General features: G+C 39.5%; 1 protein-coding gene and 1 long non-coding RNA gene across 12 annotated transcripts in view; one reads left to right on the forward strand and one right to left on the reverse strand.

Annotated features, from left to right (window-relative positions):
- The first annotated feature begins 12,840 nt into the window (after window positions 1-12,840).
- LOC119700251 lies at window positions 12,841-20,083 on the forward strand. Of its 2 annotated transcripts, none has more exons than XR_005256720.1 (3): window positions 12,841-12,963; window positions 14,342-14,429; window positions 14,533-20,083. It is a non-coding gene; the product is annotated as an uncharacterized LOC119700251 (long non-coding RNA). The 2 variants fall into 2 exon arrangements; XR_005256721.1 differs by having other exon boundaries at window positions 14,536-20,083.
- Window positions 17,408-21,783, reverse strand: part of PPARGC1A (PPARG coactivator 1 alpha) — a 366,794-nt gene continuing 362,418 nt past the window's right edge. For all 10 annotated transcript variants that reach the window (XM_038135009.1, XM_038135013.1, XM_038135011.1 and 7 more), the window contains one exon: window positions 17,408-20,767. In XM_038135009.1, coding sequence (XP_037990937.1) covers window positions 20,664-20,767 — 104 coding nt within the window. In that variant the 3' untranslated portion in view covers window positions 17,408-20,663. The remainder of the gene's footprint in view (window positions 20,768-21,783) is intronic.

Here is a 21,783-nt window from a genome sequence, read left to right on the forward strand (position 1 = left end):
TGTCCCATTTCTCAAAGTGGAGCACCACACTTAAGACTTTTTGAATACTTCATAGAGCCTGTTTATACCTAATATTATAGTAGAGTCTTATTCTGAGCCTTATGTTTTAGGAAGGTTCTAGGTACAGATACTAAATCTCTCTTTTCCGTAGTACTAGCCAATATCCTCTGCTGGAGTATTGTGAAATAGATCCAGTGACTTAATTTAATTCTCTCTTTACACCACCGTGATGTAGGTTCTTTTTTCCCCTTCAGCTTCCCTCTAATCCCCTGCTTAGTAGTTCTGCAGCTCCCTTCAGCCCTCACTGAGCTCATTGTGCCCACACAGCCCACCCAGCTATTGCCCTCTCCTTCCAGGGCTCCTGTGCAAGCCTTGGTATTCTCAAATCAGCTCTCTGCTAGAGCTTCACCACTCTACCACCGGCAAAATAGGTTACACTACTCTGTTGTGTACAAGTGCAGCTTATCCCAGCAGTGACACATTTAAATCCCAGGACAGTTAAACCCTTCAATAGTGTGGTCATGTATGACATGTAACTAGATAGATGTATTACCCAGCAAGCATTTCTGCTGCTACAGGATTCAGAGAGAAAAGCTTTTGCCAGCTTCCAACATCATTGCTTTTCTTCTTTGGCATATTTTTTCCCCTTCTATTTTTAGCAGCATCCATTTGTTCCATGTACCAGTATTTTCACCATCACTCTGCCAGTTATGGTAGTTACTAATTTCTTAATAAAAGAGAATAGCTGCAAATTAGAGCTGCCATATGGCTTTTATTACTAGAGAATGAGTCTTTTCCTATCCCTTATTTTTATTGTACTGAAGAAATGCTGAAAAAAGGCAACAATGTGGTTTGTGTATTTTTTTTGGTTAGAGATTCCCAGAAAGGGCCACTCCACTTTACAGATGAAAGAAGTGATTTAGTTTCCATGCTAAATCACTCTTCAACTTCTCCTAAGCATAGACAGCCAATTGTGCCTAATCGTGTGTGGTAGTTCAGTGATATGGACTACTGTTCATTGGGGATTGAGCTGCTCATTTTAGTTAGGACCACAAATTGAACTCAAACCAAGGTCCCAAAGAATAAAGCATGTGTTTTATACATTAAGTCATTCTTTCTTTCTTACTTGGCCCGTGAAATGAATCAGGGAAAGATTATTTTCTGGGTAAATTGGTAGTAAAACCCTGATGCAGACAGTTCCACAATTTGATTGCAGTCTGACTTCCACTTATTGAATATCACATCAGGCAGTGGTTCAAGGGTTTCATATGACAGCTTTAAAATCTGCAAAGTTTTCAGAGGTACTTACTACATTGTGATCAGGTCACAGATCTAAATGTCAGTATTGTATGCCTGATTTGCACATTTCAAAACGATTTAGTAATTTTTTCATTTTATCTGCATGCATGAAGTGATTTGGAATACAGAAACAATTTGGAATCATATTTAGTTTGTAACAGTTCAATTAACGTAAGTGCTGAAACATGCTTCTTTCTTAGTAACTAGTTTAATTGGTTACTATTGCAAGAATAGGTTTTGAAAGAATGCCTAAAAGGCCAGGGGCAAAGTAAAGCCCACTCTAGAGAATCCATGTTCCTGCATAGGCATGTGTGAAAAAGAAATAGCAAACAGTCTTTGGGGCCGCAGTGCAGTGTGTGATTGCCAGTGGGAAAAGGACACGTAGCCTGAGCTAGAAATGGACCAATGGACCTCGCAGCAACTGTTTTTCTTTGACATAGTTACTAGCATAACCTCAGCTCCCTTTGGCTACTTTTATTACTGTTTAATAAGCAAGAATGGTAAAGCACAACAAGGTTACAAAATCTTAATGGCTCATTATATAAATCATATATTTAAACCTTGATCCAAGCAGTAAGCACAAAGATAAGGTAAAATAATACAGTAGTGTGATTTAGAGGACATTGCCGTGTGCCAATGTCAGGAAGTGTTTGTCTAATTAATTTAAGGAAACATCTTCTTTTCTTTTGAAAATCTGACTTTTATTTTGCTAGAGCCAGGGATCTCATTTTTTTTAAGGATTTGCACTTTGAAGCTTTTTTTTGCTTAGGTTTAAAAATAAAAAGGACATGACTCTTCAGAGATAGTAAATCACTATGAACATTAATTCTCTTCTGTTACAGATGAATAAGGGAAAAAAACTGCATGGAAACCTCTATATCGCTGCAAAGGAGTGCCTGTGATTTTGGTGAGATTTTAAAACTTTCTTTCTTTCACTCACAAACATGCATCATAGCTCAGCCCAATGAAATAATGAATGTCTATGCTGGATTCTGGGCAGAAGAGAGGACTTGGGGCTGAAATTTCTGTATTTCAAACTCTTTCAGCCACAAGCTTTTTGCTGCAGTAATCCAGCTGCAGTTTGCTCGGAGCACTGACTGTGCCCACATTGCTACAAGGAAAAAGTGATGTCATTCCTCTCTGAGATCCTGGGAAGAAAGAAAAAGAGTAATGTCCTTCTCTATGGGGTGGGGAATCTACATATCAAAACTTCCTTTGCTACTTTAAGAATGGGCAAATTAGTGAGTGCCATTTATTCAGCACACAGAGGACTCATACATATGTTTATTAAATAAATGAGCATGTCTTCTCCACTTTAGGTAATGATAAACACATCTACTGCCAGGGGCTGAGGTAAGGTACACCACAAGAGCAGGTGTCATTACATCTGACTTCATCCCTCCAAATTTTAGGTCTCTAAATCAGCCCCTGTCCTTCCTACGTAATTAATGAAGAGAACTCAGTACCTCAAGTGACAACCATTCCCCCTAACCATTGTAAAAGCTGCAGGGGCTGTGAGAGCTGGAAAATGGCACAGAAAGTCCCCTGGCTGGGGGCAAGTCTTGGAACCCAACAAGACTAGTTCTTGTACAGACCTGGTGAACTACAGCCAGTGTACAGCTATACATTCTGGAAGTGTATGGGCTACACCCTCTGCAAGTATATAGCCAGTCATTCCTTTAAATGAGAGGCTTTTTCTTGAGAAAAAAAGGAACCAATATTGTTACCATAATCAAAAGTTAGGTACACCCTAGGCTTTCAGATAGTACGTTAATAAATGAAAATGATGTAATGTTGTAAGGATATGGTATAATAAATGATAATAGACTCAAATTTCTACTAAATAAGCTTGGATTATATAGTATGTATATGTAGTATAGTATATTATATTATATTATATAGTATCTATATTTAAGTCGCTACCAAGACTGATAAATTCAATAAAAGTGTATTACAGTTTCTTAATTCAAGAAAATTAATGAAGAAACTTTATTGTGAATAGGTATTATCGGTAGGTTGCATCTACATCTGATGAATTTAACTAAAATAGCAGTAACATAACTTTGGATAATTTTTTAGAGATTATTTCTGTTTTCATTCATTAAAGAAAAAGTTGAGATGACTCTCAAGGAAAAAAGCTTTTTAAAAAATGAAAGTCTCCCTTTTTTAAAATTTTTCTTCTGTGATAAGAGACAGGTTCAAGAAGTCTGTTGGTTGGCTGCCTTCAGGTGATGGTTTTGACCATGAGACTGAGAGAAGTGGGCTTCTGGTAACTGGAGCTGCAGGGCTGGGGAGGAGCAGAGGTGGGCCCATGGATCCATCAGCCATGGTGGGAGCTTCTTCTTCTTCTTGGGGAGACTTTGTACAACTGTAAACACAGATATGTTTATCTGTGTTTACAGATTTTTGTTTCTCCAAATGCACAAGATAAATTGAAAATTTTCTTCTATCATTGATATAAGTTCAGTTCCCGGCTCAAGGCACAAAATGAATCCAGAAGTCAACTAATCCAGGAGCAGTGACCTAAATTGGACCAGACTGAAAAATCTGTCCATTCTTCAACAGAAATAACCCCACCTCTTTCATCAGGGGCTGCATTACAAGATGTGTCAAAAGAGGACCATCAGATGAGACCAACAAAGAGCCTGTAGATAAACCTAGGACCTAGGCAAATACCTGATGAATAAGAAGCTCTTGTGACCCCAAAGAGGAAGACAGATGTCACACTGGAAAACAAAAGACAAAGAAAAAGTGAGGAAGAAATAAGCAAAGAGAGCACTGCAGGTTTTCTCAGCCTGTGGTCCTGGAGCCTCTCAAGACACTTTCACCAGAACTGTGAGGGATAATTAAGGATAATAAGTATACATGTAGTGAGTGACATTTAGTTACAGAGGTGCCCACACCTCCACTGGAAAATTCTTAGGGACTGAAAGTTGTCAAAAGCTAAAAAAAGATGGCTTTAATGAATTAAGTTCCAGCAGCCTGCTTTCTCCCATAGCTGAACCCAAGTTTTTATTGTGCTCCTTGGCCTAATATTTGGCCTTTGTTTTCTTATGTAAATCAGGATATTTAGTACAAATTAGCATTATTGAATAACAATTGTCATCCAAATTAAAATTCTGCCTTTCATTTTACACCAAACCTGATGGGCTTTTTTAGATAAACCCTGCATCAACTTAGCTGTAGTGTTTATGACTAAATGGACTCATTTTTTGGCACAGTAGCCCTGTTTCTCCAATTGCATGATGCCAGTCACAAGTCATATCTATCAGACCATCCTCAAGGGTCATCTGGGGTTGTTCCTGTGAAAGGTATTAAGCAACTCCTTCTAGAATTTGTTCTCCTTATTCAAGCTGGGAATATTTTCAGTGTACAGATATATGCACATATATTCGCACATATGCATGTGTTTATATATACATATGTTTGTGTGTATATATATTTACATACTGTTAGTATGTGCCACTAGACACTACTAGCTTTAGGTTCTTTTATTTACTTTGTTAATTGCCTCCATTTGTATATCTGCAATTTACCCAGATATTATTGGAAGGGAGCGCTGCATAATAAGGGAAGTACAAAGAGAGGGAAAGTAAAACAATGTATGACTACAAAAGGATGCCAAAAATAAATCCAGAAGAGGTTTTTAATTTCAGATATCCAGCCAAATGGGCTGGCTGGAGACTGTGCTTTGCCCCAGTACATAATTGCTATGAAGTTCAATGAGGAGGCAGGAAAAGTCCTTTGTTACATATGCCTGAGGAAAGTATGTTTAAAAAAATTGTATAAATTATGTCTTTTCAAAGTAATATGATAAAAATTATGATATTATAACTCTGAAGACTTCTGATGAACATTTTATCCTCAAAGAGCACTTAATTCACAAAGGAACGTCTCTCTAGCAAAGTAACCCAAAGCCTTGAAAAACAATCTGAGCATTTGCAAAGATTTGGTAGTATCACCAGAGAGGTCTAAATATGTAGACTGCAAAGCATGAACATCTTTGGAACAAACTTGTCTTTGGGATCTCAGATAAAGCACTTTCCCAGAGCCTGTTTTACAGTGATTTCATCAAGGAGGTGATTTCATCAAAAGCTAAAGGAAAGCTAGTGCAATGCTGAAGTGATAAAAACACAAGGAAGAAATTGTAAAGCCATTGAAGAGTGCAGCAGGGGTATCTTCAAATCTTTAAATACTTTTTTCCTTAATAATAGACAATCAGTAGAACTGAGCAATTATCTCCCTTTACAGATCTGAATAAAAAGATTTCTTAAATGGAAGTAGATAGATCTTATTAAATAAATAGTATAGTGTCACATATTGTAAATGCAAAGTCAGACATCAACAGAAATGACATATGCTACTTACCCCTTAAGGGCCATGGTACTAACACCCAAAAATAGACCGGGAATTTTCAGTGCAGAGCCTGTATGCAACACAGTACAAAACTTAGACTTTAGAGTAAGTGTTTGTAAGTGTTACTGTGGGTGTCCTGGGCACTCCTGCATGCCCAGGAGTGCATGGACATGCTCCCACCATTTTCTCCAAAGCTGTAGTGATTTAAGGTGACCTAGGAAGGTTGTACTGAGAACTGACCTGGTGTTGCTACATGTAACATGAACTATTTCAGTTTAGAGACGCTATTGAAAACAAACAATCAAACAAATAAATACATTCTTAAATACAGGAGCTGAAACAAATTCTTAAAATGTCATCACTTTTAACTGAATGGGTGTTAGGCTCTGTCCAAAATTTCTCTCATTTGCCTCATGATCCCTAGACCACTGGGCATCCTGTTTGACATCCCGGTTTGGTGGGAATTTGCCAGGACCTTGGGACTGGAGCTTGAGTTCTTGCTCGCAGGTGTGTTTGTCCACCCCATAGTACGCTGAACCCAGTGAAAGGAGAAGGAGCACTTCAACCTTTCTTCGCCTGCATCTACTCTGCGACAATGGCCTGGAGTTTTCCACCCCCAAGCCCGGCTGGACTCTTTTCTGGAATGACCTTTTGGTGGTCCTCACAGAAGACCTTTCATTTACTGTACAACTTCCATGACAGATGAACTGAGATGAGAGAAGTCTTTCTCTCAAAGACTGAGACATGAGACCCTTACATGGAAAACCCCCTTTTCTCCTAAGAACTGAGATTGAAACTTCTAACCCAGGGGGGAGGGTGTGTGAGGGGGAGGCAAGTAGCTGCAGGTGTGACCACTGGACCAAGAAGACAATAGCCCTTGCTCAATGCTGACCAGATGAGATCATAAGATCATTGTATCTTTTTCCCTCTCTTTCCCAACTTTCAATAGAATATTCTAATAAAAACCCCTTGGGTTAGCCTGAGATTTCGAGATCTCCCTAAACTTGGAAGCAACTCCTCAACTGGACCTCGACTGGACTTCGACTGGACCTTGAAGAGCTTCATCGCCTCTGTGTTTGGTAGCTATACCCACTCCCTTTCTCTTTTTCCTTTCCTGCATGTTTTCTTTCTCTCTCTCTCTCTTCCCCAATCCCCTCCAATGCATTTTGCTGTGATTATTCAATAAAGTACACTGATTTTGATTGTTACTGCAAACCCCTTGCCGTGTTGGTGTTTTGTACCCCGAGATGAAGTAATGAACTATCACAATCCTGTCCGTGAGGGTGGATCGTGCCATAAAATTGGCGTAGTCGCCAGGATTCTGGCTGACAGATTTCTCTTGAGGGCTCTGTCTCTGGAATTTCACAAAAGATCTCTTGGTGCAAAAGGGGGAAAACTGTTTTTGTTGTTGTGCTTGTGTGTAACTGGACTGTCCGGGAAGGAAGGGGCAACCTGAAGAAACTAAGCAGGGCCTCCCAGCAGGTTTTTGTCTCTTCAGCTACTCAGGGAAGTGAGGGGGAAAACACGGTAAAGGCCACATGGTTGTCTGTGATTCTTCTCCCTGTAGTAGTTTTTGGTTCCCTCACAAAAAACTGCTTTGTGTGTGTGTGTGCATGTGTGTGCTGTCTGGGAAGGAAAAAACCTTTTCTGAGTAATTAATCAGGGCCTCTCAGACAGATTTTGGTCTCTTTAAACACCTAGGGAAAGGTTAAGCACAGGCTTACACCTACACTTTCTTTCTGTGATACTAACACCTTCACACAATGAGTGAAAATCTAAATGCAAAGGCAAAAGCTGATTTCTATGCATTGCTTGCTAAACACCATGCAAAACCATCACCTGGAGGAGAGGTTTGGGCAGGAAACAATTGGAATAATTTGGAAAATGTTATAGACAGAATCTGCTCACTACAACATGAAAATAGGCTAAAACTGGGCAAAAATAAGACTGTCCTCTGCTCAGTTTTGGGAGCCTGCCTCACAGCAGCCGTAGAAACTCACTTTAAGCAAAAAAGTGAGGAAATGGCAATAATTGAATCCCTGCAAAATTTAGTCGAAATTTTGCAAAAACAACTTAATGAAGATAGAAATGAAATTTACACACTAAGAGCTGCACTCAGAAAGGAACAAGCTAAAAACACACATAGTTCTGATTCCTCTATGGAGGCAGAAGAAAAAGAAACTCCTCACATCAAACAAATATACCCACACAAAGAACTCGAGGCAGTGAAACTCTGTGGAGAGTACTGCTGTCCTCGCTTGAGGCCTTTAGTTAAAACAGAGTATAACTACATTAATGATGAGGATTTTGAACCACATATCACAACCAAACACATACCATTCAGCGCCACCAAATTAGCTAAGCTGGAAAAGGAATTCGGGCGCCTCCCACAAGAGTCGGAGACAGAATATGTCTTCCGAGTATCCCTCACTGGCGGAGGTCAAATAAAGCTAATAGAACAAGAAGCCAGTGGTTACTGGGGACATGGAGTCTTCTTAACAACAGGGGATAAACACAATAGTTGGTCCCTGACACAGCGAGCAGCTTTTTGGCCCTGGGGGAATCAATCCTCTGGAAAGGGGCGACCCCCTTGCAATCGTTGGTACCACTGACCAGCTTCTAGAAAGCGTACACAAAGCTGCCTGCTTGCAAATAATCCACGAAAAGAAATTAACTCCTGGTTTCAAATCCCCAATGCAATTATCTGTGAAACCAGAACATATGACTCCTTTAATTCGTGGGCTCCCAGAAACCCTCAAATCCACAGCAATTACCATACAGGAAACTATAATGGCCTTAAGCCCTGTAGACAGACTGGACAGACTTCTTAATAACTCTGCTGACCAGTCTGGAACATCTGAAACTGCTGATTCTAACTTGGCAAACAGCTCCTCCTCCTCACAAGCTACACATATTAGTTCACCTGCCAATTGTCATAAGATTTGGACCTGGGGGGAAGTTGCAGTAGATCTGATTAATTATTGTAGACAATATAGACCTGCAAAAACCCCAGAGGAGAGAGCAGAAAAACTAAAGGAGTTCGCTTTATTGGAACTCCCCACATTGAAAATACAGAAAAGGATAACAAATTGTCTAATCATACTCACTGGTGGTTGCTAGGAATTAAAAAGGGAATTCCTAGAGATGTTATGGATGGTTTACCCATAGATGAACTGCAAAAAATAATCACTAATTGGCACTATAAGAGACCAAATACATCTGTACAGCCCAATTGAAGGAGACCATGTACTGGTTTAAGAGCAGGGACTGGAAATGGCATTTAAAATACTGCAGCCAGCTCTAAATTTAATCACAAAGTGAACATATGAAAATGGGGGGAAAAAATCAACCCCATTTTCAGTTGTCAGATATGGCCTTGTATGAATAGAGAAAGGGGTTCACAGCAGCTTGTTAGCTAAAAGTACCTCTCACCAGTTCACATATCTTGGACTGGCTGATACACCATCCTAGATTTAAGGAAATGACAATTTCCTTCATGTTGAAGGAGTCCCTGATTATACCAGCATCATGCCAAGCCTAGGACTTGTTGGATCCCCAGGCAGTTTCCAGTCCTCAGAAGAAGCCAAGATGGTGTAGAAGTGCTTTGGACTCTACAGTCTTGGGGACTAAGAATATTTTCAGAGCAATTTCAGTGGATGCTAGTTCAGTGTGAGTGAAAACCAGGCACTGCTGCTTTCCATCTTTCTCTGGTCATAGGCTCATTGGGTTAAACTCTGAGGGTCTCAGTCTGCCCATCATTAATAGTTCGAAGAGCACACAAATCTGTTTATAAATAATATCTTAAGGAACAATTATTTCTTTTTCAGGCAGCCCTGAATTCAGTTACTGTAACTGCAAAGCTATAGAAAACTGGTTTGAGACAAATGATTAGAAATGCTCAAATTACCACGAGTTAAGCCGGTACTGTGTTCTTCCCAGCAGTTTATGAACAGCAATGGGGACACAGCGAGCAGCCATGACCACAGAGCCCAAGGCATTCCCTTTGACTCCACTCATGATGGTTACCCTGTCAGGAAGGCTTTTTGCAATACTCTCAGCCAGATCAGAAGTGAAATCAGAACTTCTTGCTGGCCTGCAGGATGATTCCTCTGCAACATAAGGATGTAGATATAGCCTATGTCCTTGTTTGGAGAGAAAACTATTACTGCAGTCCATGCAGTCTATGTTTTATTGCTTGTACGTGACAAATCCCAGATGAGGGGGTCTACATGCATATATGTATATTTTATGATATGTATATGTGCATATATATAATCCTGCTTATCTGGTATGTATGCAGGCATGTGCATATGTGGGTTGAAGAGCAGGCATGACAGAAAGTTTCTGAAGATTAAACACACCTTAAAAGATTAAATGTTAAACAAGTCTTACAGCCCTTGTAAAGGAACCAAAGATCCATAAGACTTTCACTTTGACCAAAGGAATATTTTCCTTGGCATTACCTGAACCTGTGTGAGCAAAATGGAACAATGAAAATATTGCTCAATGTTTCCCTCTGCACACAAGAAATAAACAGTTTCAAGGACCAGATATTGCCCTTGGCAGTATAATATAATAGAGACAGATATAACCAGGAGAGAGAGAGAAAACATCTTCTGTTCCTCTAAGAAGAGCTGCTTTAAGAGGACTTGACAATCCACTTTTTCACATTCAGAGGTGCTTGAATTGACAATATTACCTTTCTGTGGCAAAGGACATAAACTCTGGCACAGACCATACTCCTGCTTCACTATGTCCTCATTATCATTAAAAGCTGTGACTGATTCTTCTAGCTACTCCACTATCCAGTATAATAACAGATGCATTTCCATGCTCTCCATTACTCTGCATCTTTCAAAGAGCTTCAGATTATTGCCTTGACCAGTTAAACCCAACTTTTTTTTTCTCTCTATCATAAGCATTTTGGAGTGCTGAACATACTGATTTCCTGTCTTGTAGAACTGTCCCATGCACACTGTGGCAGAGAAAAAAAACCCCAGCCCTAAGTCTAAATAAAAATAATGAAATCCCTTAATTAACATTACTATTAGAGAATAAGAATAGCATCTGTGTTAGATACGATAAATGCAAATAAGTCAGAAGAATCTCCAGTCTCATATTAAGATGTAAATCATCTATTTATTACTTTGTGTATAAATGCTCCATTGCTATTTGCACAATGATTAAGAGTAGCTTTTAGAAAATAAATCTTTTTCTCAATAGTGCAAAGAATGAGAAGGATGGAGAATAAATGGGAGTTTAAGGAGATGCTAAAGTTCTCCCATGAGCTTGGATGAGATTTATGTGCAATGTGAATAAAAAATGTATAGGACAGCACAGGATTCACTTTGTTGTTGGTTCCTATTCCATTTGTCTAGTCTAACTGTATTCTTTGCCTCCCAGACATATAATGAGTCTGGCATTGTTGAGCAAGTGAGAGAATAAACTGCCAGTCAGCAGCTATTTGAGGCAGCTTAACCTCATCCAATCTCATCCGACCCAACATTGTGAAGCAAGACCAGTGCCATGAGACTTGGAGTAAAGCATAAATGCTACCTGTAAAGCTGTTTCTGCTAGGAAGAGGCTTTCTAGGGGTCTCACTACTGAGCACTTTTTATTGCTATGCCTTTTCCATTTTTAAATGAGTATGCAGTTTCTTCAATTATATATCAGCTTCTGTACAATGTCAACAGCTTAGTAACAGAACAAGCAAGAGATGGTGGGATTGTGATACATGTCTGATATGGCTCTCCATGCAGTTTCAGAGCTGTGATACTTCATGCTTTATGCTTGATGTCCATTCTCTATCTACTCTCATTAATGTTTCCACATAAATTTCTCTACAGTTGCCCAGCTGCAAATATGCAAAGGTCCAAATCTGAAACTATTGACACTGCATTTGTTAGAAGAACAATATCTGGGGGCTAGGAAATAATACCAATACTATTGAGCCATCATAGTGGAGGTTTTCTCCCTCATTTCCTGACAGGATGGAGACTCAGGTGCTTCTGCTTCCTGCCTGTGTTGTTTCCTCCTGGCCCCCATTCTCCAGTATTGTCTGACCCTGTTAACCCATATAAAGCAAAGTTTGGTAGCAGGGTAGAAGACTTCAGCATAGAGTGATCTAGCACAGCTCATTTTATTTCAGAAAATCAAGGGATGAGGCAGAGGCAGAAGGCAGAAGCACTCTCCATTATTGCTACTACAGAGCCACCTCAGATTATTACAGATCAGAGGATCCACACAGGATAGGGCTGCAGTACATGACCTTGCACATGATCTACTTCTCAAGGAACTACTTGTGGAAGAAAAATAATATTTTTTAGCCACAGAATTATTCCAGCTGTTGATTTGGCGTAGAACAGCCATTCCATGGTGTCCACTATAGTTGTACGGCCACCTTCCTGCCAGGGTACTGGCACACTCCACCAGGCCCCTGGAAACCCAGAAGTGCCTTATGGTTGCCTTGTGCTCCCTGAAAAGAAAAATCTCAAGGGCTGCTGCAGCCAGCTTTGCCATGTTGTCGTGGCACAAAGATGCAAACCCAGGACTTTCCATCCTCTCCAGAGCAAGAAAAGGCCTATTGCCTACCCACCCACATGTCACCCTAACCCTCTAGCATCTCAAATTTCTGCAGCTTGGTTGATGAGCTTGATCAGCATGGCCTTTGTATCACACAGACACAAATAGTAGAGATCCTGCCTGGGCAGTCAAATGACTCTGGCAGAGACTCGGAAGGACTAGATGTCACTGCTCTGCCAGTGGTGTTGCCAGCTGTGGCCCCAAGAACCCTGGGACAGCTGTGGCCAAGCACTTCTTGTTTTCCAGATAGCAGGAACTGAGCAAAACTAGATCTCTCCCCCCTGGAATTCAGAAGAGTTGTGGCTCTAGGCTTTAGAGCAGTACTTCTGAATGCTCTTCTTCCTTAGACCACACTAAGTACAATATATGGGAAAACTTTGATTCCCTGCACACCCTTCCTAGATGAGACAGGTAAAACACAGGCAGCGATGCTCACCCCATACAGCAAGTGAACTCCTCACCTTGCAGGGAGGAACTGTATCCCAGCTTCCCACCAAGAGGCTGGACAGGTGTCAGCAAACAATCCCACTCCTACAGTCCACACACAGTGGGAGCCAAGTTCCCCCCAGAGTTTGCCAGCTGGTTGTCACAAGACAACTCTGAAGCTGAGGCTGGAGGTTCCTGAAGAAGCCATCATGCTATTTTCATCCAAAATGTCAGCACTGCAGAAGAGCAATGGCAGCACTTCAGCACTGCAGTGACGTTTTGTACCCTCTGGCACACAAGGTATGTAAATAAATGGGTTTCTGTCTGAATTCCATTGTGTGCAGATTTGTACCAAAGAATTGTTGTGATGTGCATCATTATGTCTCATTATGTGATTGCAAGTAACCTTTTGTATAGCAGACACAATCCACGTAACATGCTGTGTGACCAGTTTACAAAGCAGGGCTCCTTCAGAAGGGCGAGTAATTAATCATTATTCAGCAACAGCACTCACCACTCCACACTTGCTGGCAGGAGTGTATAACCCAGGGCATGCTTAGCTATGACAATAAATTATTCATGCAATAGAAAACTAGTTAGCTGTGGTGTTGTTACAGTAAATGGTTAAAACAAGAAAGCACTCCGTCAGTTTTCAAGTGTGGGGCTGTTTTTTTAAAATAAATTTACTGCAAACGCATTGCATAAACAAGCATAGGCCTGAGTTGCAAATGCAGTAGGAAAGAATTAGTATAAGGCACCAATGTGTGTTTTTCACAATGCCAAAGTCAATAATCTGAGGATGAGAATATCTCTTGAAGGTATAGTGCAGTAACTTTATGGCTGTAATAATTTTATTACTTTATCAAGTACTAATATAGTAGAGAATGAAACACAGATTGTCAAAAATAAACTGCAGCAAATATTTTATTTGATGAAAAGTCCTAAGACAAATTTGCATATTCTGCTCTTTAGGACATGTTTTACTTCATACTTAGCTTTGGCTTTCATTTACACTGCACCTGGCGGACAATCTATCATGACGCAAAGAAGGCACATGAGATTATTTACCTTTGATCACTGCCCACTATTTACATAAGCCAGGGTTAATGCAAAAGGCTGATGAGGGTTAGAGTTTAATCACTGATTTTGGAGAGGCTGGAATAGTACCTGTTTTCTCTTTGGTTGCCTTTTCTCAGGGCAGCTCAGTTCCTTTCTACTAGCAAATAGCAGAAGAAAAGTCAGTATGAAAGCAAAAACCCTTTTATCATCCTGTACTTCACCATGCATGCCTACCAAAGGTACATTTCATCTCAAATCTCACTGTTAACCAAACCTGTGAGTATAATATTTTCAACTGAGCCATTAGTAATTTTTTACAAAAATATTTCCCTTTATATTAGAGTATTTTTCTCCCAATTAATTCTATTTGAATTAGGAAGAACTTAATTCACCAAGTCCAGTCACATCATTAATATTAATTTTAGAAAAGAGAATCAGAAATGCCTTTGCAAAACTATTATTCTGGAAGACTGTTGAAAGGAAGCTGCAATAATTCAAAGGAACCTCAAAATCTAAACATGTTTTGAGGAATATGTTTCCAGCTGCAGAATAAGTATGTGTAACTTCACAAAATTTGTCACTGAAGAAAACAACCTTTCACTTTGCTTTGGGTTCATAGGCTGCTAAGATTTTGGGTTGAGGTTGTTTGACAATAAGAGCATCATTTGAGGAATGAACACCAATCAAGTGCAACACTTAAGATTTATGTAAGTATTCCAGCTGGTTTCCATAATTGCATTGCACAGACACCAGCCGTTCAGCAGAGCACATCGTGTAGCAAAGGATGAGTTGGCTTTCTCTCTTTCCCAGCAGAGCCGTGTAAGGGGAGCACAGCCATGGGAAGCAGAGGACATACTCACTTCCTCTCATGGAGGATTTCATTTTCTTCTTTGCTGAGAAGACTAGTCTCCTTTGCCCTGAAGTATTAACAAATATACCAGCTTCCAATGAAGACAGGCTGCCCTATATCTATCAATAGAATCTATATAGAATCTTTTCCCTTAGGGATTAATTCAACTTTTGATTCAATCTTTCTGAGCTTTAAATTATGATGTTACAAACCTCCAAGGAACTGCTGTACTATTTGTGACCTTCTTTATTACTTTCTGCTGTTTGATAAAGTAGAGAAAATTGATTTATAGATTAGTTTGCTTGTGAACATTGAATATCAATGGTGAGAACGTGATTCGCAGAAAAGCAGGAGAAGGTGGCATTGGTTAAAGTTTAATATAGCAATATTAATTAATGGTGAAGGACAACAGAATAACTGCACATTAATCTTCAAAGAGATCCTGGAAGTGCAATGTGAAATAATAGTGATGAATCAAGGCATCTTGCAAGAGCTGAATTTAAAGTTTTCAAAATATTTTCCTCAAAGAATAATTTTGTCCATTGCTTCCACTTCTCTCCCCTAAACTTCTCTCTCTTCTCCTTAAGACCTGATAGTCGTTTTTGTGTTTTCTGTAAGCATTAAAGGTTAAAGGTGGTAGGAGAGGCAGTTTTCCAAATGGAGCCTAAAATTAGGTGTTGGTTTCTGTATTTGGAATATTAGGCCCCAATCCAAGAGTCTATTTTTATTCAAAGCAGCCGAGCACTTGACTTCAATGGATCTAAAAACACTCATGCTTAAGTGCTTTGCTGAATCAGGACAGACTTAAGCACAAATGTAAACGCTGTGCTGAATTGGGGCTCTATATATGTGGCTTGATTTTTAAAAGTGCTGAGAGACAGCAGGTCTAATTGAAGTCGATGGGAGCTGCGAGATGCTCAGCGATTCTGAAAATCAGGCCACTCATTGAGGTGCCTGAATCTGATTTCAGGTGCTCAGCTTGCAATATTCACTATGGGGAAAAATGGTGACCCAGGCAATGGAAAGCCCTGATTTTACGCAATAAACCTTAATAATGTAAAAACAGGAGATGGGAGGCAATATTTTCCTGGAAATTTAATGTGCTGTGCTTTTTTTGGCAAGCATCAAAAGTGCTATGCAAAAATATGAAATGAATAAACAAATGAAATTAGAAAGCCTAGTAACTGGAGAAATATTGGGCTAAATTCATTCCTTGAGGAACAGCAGCAAGACTGATGAAATACAACAGGAATGATTTGGCCTATTACGTTTTGAGCATTAATTTGATCAGAGTCAACAACACAAACCCACAGAGTGAGGAACTTCACTCTACCACCCTTGCAAGAGCCAAGCAGAACAGTTTGGATTAGCAAATGGTAAAAATGCAAAAGCTAAACATTTTTGCAAGTTACGGAGCATAAATTAAACAGCAATGTTAGGAAGAGAGATGAGGTGGAGGCTGGTTGTTTTGAGAAAAGCAATTTTTTCGAGTGAATTCAGTAGTCCTCTCCTTAAAGAGCACAGCCAGGCTGTCCAGCAGCTGCCCTGTGCTGCTCCTCACGTGGCAGCTGGGTCCCTGCCGAGGCGACATTCGACGAGAAGACTCAGCCACATGGTGCTGTGCTGTGAGCCCCCAGAGAAGGCTGTTGCCACAGCAGAACAAGCCTGCAGCCATGAAATACCTACCTGTGAATGAACCCTGGGCAAACCAAACAAAAGCCATTCTTCCCCTATTTCTGTGCATGTAAAGGAGAGGGGTGTGAATAGGCCCCATCTCTGGGCCTACCTGTTGCCTGCCCAGTGGCAATGCTGCCATGGAAGCCCATGTGCTGCACACTCTATCATCCTCAGAGTCAGGAAAGCCACACTCGTCCAGCCACCTACCTACCTGTCCGGTCCTCCTGATCTGTCTGCTGAAACAGGGCTGGTGAAGAACTCTCATGAGAGGCTTACTCCCAGAACAGGTGTTTATCATCTCTGGATGGAAGATGCCAACCATTCTGCACTTCTCAGTCCCTACTACCTGCACGGGGATCTAGTGTGGCCACATAGAAAAGTCCTTACATTCCCCACCCCCTTCTAACTCAAACCACAACTCTTAAACTCCACTGAGAATGTTCTGAAAGTTTTCTGACATGGTTTATGGCACAGCTCGTCAATGGACTTGGGTAGTCATGGCAGAAAGGTACCACTTTCTACCATTAAATATATCAAAACTGGTGATGCTGTGCCCTGTACAAAGTGCAGTAGTGCAGGCATGCTCTGGCCAATAATCTGAAATAAATTACAACCATTGGAAAGAATAACAGAAAACCCACTACACAACCAATTGTGGGGGGAAAAAAAACCTGTAATAAGAATGAGAAACAGAAATGGATTTGAAACATTCGTTTCCCTTTATTTTCTCAGTGAGGCTGATGTGTACTGCACATTAAAAAAAAAGAAAAAAATCACAGGAATTTTCATACAATGAATTAAACCACAAAAGTACATGTAGAATCGGCAGGTGGAAAATAGCCCAGCTTGGGCTTAACTACTATCTCACTTCCCCTGTTCAGCATAGTCCAACCTACAACTTTACATGTTCACCTACTGTACAAATCTTACAGTAGCTGCATCAGGTCAGTGGTTCACATTATTGAAAATGTCTGTCACAAAGGTACAAATTTAGAATCATCACATTATATTACATGGCTATTCTAGTTCATTTATAGATCAGATCTTATACTATAGTGATTGAAGTTCTCATTACAGCCATTAAGAAGGACACATAATCATTACCTACTGTAGGCTTATATCTAAAGGGATGAGAAGGAGGTGTGGTTGTGTTTGTTGTTTTTTTTTTTCAACTGACCCAAGTATTATTACCCCAGAGGCACAAACTTTCCTCTCAGTGCTGCTATTTGTGATGGCAGCCCAACTGCTTTTCAGAGTACTTTAGCACAGATATTTTTCTTCAACTTTAGGCTCCCTCTGTTTGGATTAGTATTTAGATAATTTTCCATTCTGTAGGAATTACTCAGTTACAGCTCTAGGAAAGACCACAGTTCCTAAGTACCAGTTCTGTTACCTGTATTGTGGATGTGGTACTTACCACAGCATGAAAGCAACAGTATGGTCTTCTTATAAAAAACACACAGAGCTATACTGCAATTTGCCACTGGTGACAATGTGGTACATGTGCTAATTTGAAATGTTCTTGGGGAAGAAAACAAGAAAAGTAAACACTGAGTTTATATTTTGATGGATTTCCTACTACAGTGTCTATGAAAGATCCAAATAGCTTTATTCAGCAATCTATTAATTTCATATGTAATTTGTAAATCCACAGAGGAAAGTCATCTTCAAGATGAAAATGTTTGCCAGGCCAGTGAAAAAAAAAAAAAAATTGACTCACTTCATTATGCCTGCTTGGTGAAAAATAAATAATGCCCCACAAAAACCCCACACCAATTTCTTAATGTCAGCAATCTAGGGCAAAAGAGAACATTTTAAAATTTAATGACAGAAATGTAAAGGCAAAATAGATAATGCATCTGGTCCTTGAACACATAATATGATATACTAAATATTGATTTCTTAAAAATAATTTATTGCTTTTAATATTTTTCTTTACAACAGAAGATACTCAAAATCCAGAAAGGAAAACTGTAAACTTTTAGTTTGGCATTCACACAAAGTTAAAATACCTGCATTTTTAACCTACAGAGCAACAACAAGAATTATGCAGAGTAAAGGATGTTACATTTGTAACACAGAACTTCCAGAAAAGTTCTTTTCTTTTTTTTATTTTTTTGTTTTATTGCTATCTATCTACTGAGAAATAAGAAGCCAAAAAATCAAGCAAGCATCCGACAGGACAGACAGTGGAATCTCTCAGAACACAATATGCTGGTGATAAAATGAATGCAGCCATCAAAATCAACTGCACTGGTATGGGGGTAGAATCAGTTTTTTAAGATTTGGAGTGGGAAGATAGATTAAATAGTTAGGTGTGCCATACCTTTAAGAGGAGTCATGAATGCCAAAGAGTAATAGAATAAGAAATCTATACATTCACAAGCAAATTCCAAACTTTGCTGATTCAGTAGAGACTCCGAGTTCAGATGAAATTCTGATGCTCAGAATAGCAGTAGTTTATACTCTTGTGGTTTTTTTCTTTCCTGAAATTTCTATTTAATTTAACAGAAGCAATGTCATCAGCAACAATGTCATCGGCACATTTGAGGCCATGCTAGTGCATAGTAAAAAAAAAGGAAGAAAAACCAAAACCAACCCACTGCTTCTGCAAAAGCGGAATTTCCAAACAAAGCACTTGCTTACTCCAAACTGACAACCATCATGCATCCTAGGTATAAAATTTCCACTGGCCTTTTTATTCTTTTAGTCATCTCATAATTTATAATAAATAGGATAATTATAACTGATAAATATGTCTCTTTAGTAAACAAAGGAATGAAGGATTGGTATTTATACAGGATGCATAACTGTAAAAAATATAGATAAATACCATCATTAAACTCTGCCAATGAAAAGATTACTGGCTTCAAGAACAGTGGTTAGACACAGAATTACAGTAAAAATCATACTGTACTTAGTACCTCAGCATATTATTATCAAACTAAAATCACAAAAATTAAAACAAAATAGCATTTTAAAAAGATTTTTGACCTCTAGTTCCAAAACTACTGTTGATACATAAAATAAAAACATTTCTTAATGATTACCCATTTGAGAGACTTTACATAAAATTATGATATTTTCTAGAAAAATTTAGATGAGAAAATTTCATTCCCCTAACAAATTCAGTGTATAAAACTGCAAAAGAAAATCAAGCAATGAGAAAAATGTGGAAAAATACTGCAGAAGGTGGTTCATATCTTTTGGGCTAGGATAATTCTTGACAAAATTCTTATATAAGCTCACCAAAGAAGGGATGAATGTGTATAATGCATTTTTGCACTCAGACACACATGCACACATATGCACACTCACACCCTCACCCACACGCTTTTCTCTTTGTTTTTACAATCAAATATATATAAGCATAAGTTCAGCTTTCTACATATGTTAGTGTACAATAATTGTTTCACCTCATATAATTACATTTGAGTATTCTTGATTAAGAAAAATTCAGCAGTTTTTGAAAAGAAGGCTGCATTTACAGTGCATAGCTGTAACAAAAAAGAACATCGTCATACAGTATGTACATAAATAAAAATACTCCATTTAACATTTGTAAATACTCAACTACTTTAGAGAATGTAGCAAATAAACTATCTGTGCACACACCCAGATAGTTATATCCAACTCTCATTAATAATGTAACACCACGTCCGCTCATTAGAATAAATCGCTGAACAAGCTGCACATTTGACCATTAACAAGGCTTTGAAAATTTTGCTGTGGAAGATCAATGTTGTAGACATTTACATGGGTGTCAGAATTAAAAGATGAAACTTCAAAATGTTAGGGAAGCTTGAGCCTTTTAATTTTCTTTTCTAAAAAAAACTCCAAAAAAACCACAAAAAAACCCAAAAACAAACCAAGCAAAAAAAGTACAATCTTAAAACAAAGCTAAGACAGATTGCAGGCTTCTGGGACCTGTGGTTTCTTCTGGATTGTCATATTATCACCGTGAGAAGAAGCTTCTTTACAAAAAAAAAAAAAAAATGCAGTGTCTGATCCCCAGACATCAGCAGCCATAGTTCTCACACTGGGGTTTTTTTCTGTTTGTTTTTGTTCTTTTTTTGTTAAAATGCAATATGTACAGCTTTTGCAGTTCATCGTTGTTCGTGTATCTCTGTGGAACTGCTGCCATGTCTCGTGATTTGCATTGAACTCGCAATGCCAGGAACGCGCGGCTCCCCCGCGAAAGCGCAGCTGACACCCATGGACACGCGTGTGCTTACTGGGCAGCATCCTGCCCCTCCACTCCTCGAGCAGCTGTGTTCATGTAAACCATGGTTTTGAACAGAGAGTGTAAAGTAGGAGAAATTCCTAAGTACGACTTTGTAGTTGTCCATTATTGAAGGACGTGTTGTCCGTGAGGTATTTGCCATCCCATTGTTTTCCTCGGATGACATGCTTGTTACCTACGCAGGCTCCGCTGTGCCTCTTTGAGTAAACTATCAAAATCCATGGAGTCATACTTGCTTTTAGTAGAAGCAGGATCAAAATCATCTGAGTTTGAATCTGAAACCCAAAGGATGCAAGTTTAGGTAAGAAGCAAGAATTACTTATTTTCTCTGTATATTAGTACAAACAAGACACTGAAGAAACACTCCACTTATAACCACAACTTTATGGGATGATAAAAGCATAGGAATGACCATCACAGAAGCTTTAGGCATTCCTGGTAAGAAGCAGCACCTAATAAAAGTGGTACACATCATCAGCAGTGGGGAAGAACCACTAACTGCATCTACATTTAGAGCAGGTTAACTCAAAAACAGTTCCCTCAAGGACTTGAGCACCAAGACACTCATGTATAGGTCTCAAAGTAGTCCAGATAATCTTGACAGATGCCTTAACTAAAACTCCACCTTTGTCTTGCAACTGCTGTTTTGGAACATGTCCAAGACTTAATTTTCCTAAGAAAGGTTCTGAAGAAAGCCAGGGCAGTCTGTGAGCAGCATACAGAGGACAGAGCCCACCTTGCCTTGGGGTCTTTTGGAAGTCGTTTACACCTGCCAGAATCTCTGGTTTTGCTTCAATTTATCTTTTTGGGTTTGCTTGTTTAGAGTGTGAGCAATTCTGGGCAGGGCCTCTGCATGGCTGCATGAGCAGTCTCAGGTGGGCTCCTCAGCTTTCTGCATCACATGTGATAAGCCACAGCAGCAACAACAGCCCAGCTCCTGCAGCCTGGGATACCTGTTCCAGCCTTTTCGGTTGCTCAGGCACGGACATCAGTCTGTTTCCAGCACAGAGGAGGGTTTGTACGTTTGTGGCCACACAACTCCAGTAGAATTATTGACATGGCTGCAAGCAATGAATTTCCTTTTGGAGTCAACCCTGCTTAACACTGACTCTCACCAGTTCCTATGCCACAGCTCCTTTATGAGAGTGCCCTTTTCTTGCCATTTCTTGTGTTGAATTAATCAGAACTCCCCATCTACCACTATAAGACACACTGCACATTAAATGTTCATTACAAGTTCTGTTAAGACAATATCTTCTCACAGAGGAGAGGTGTTAAACTTCTGACTACT

This window comes from Motacilla alba, chromosome 4 (genome assembly GCF_015832195.1).
Source record: "Motacilla alba alba isolate MOTALB_02 chromosome 4, Motacilla_alba_V1.0_pri, whole genome shotgun sequence".
Classification (NCBI taxonomy): domain Eukaryota; kingdom Metazoa; phylum Chordata; class Aves; order Passeriformes; family Motacillidae; genus Motacilla; species Motacilla alba.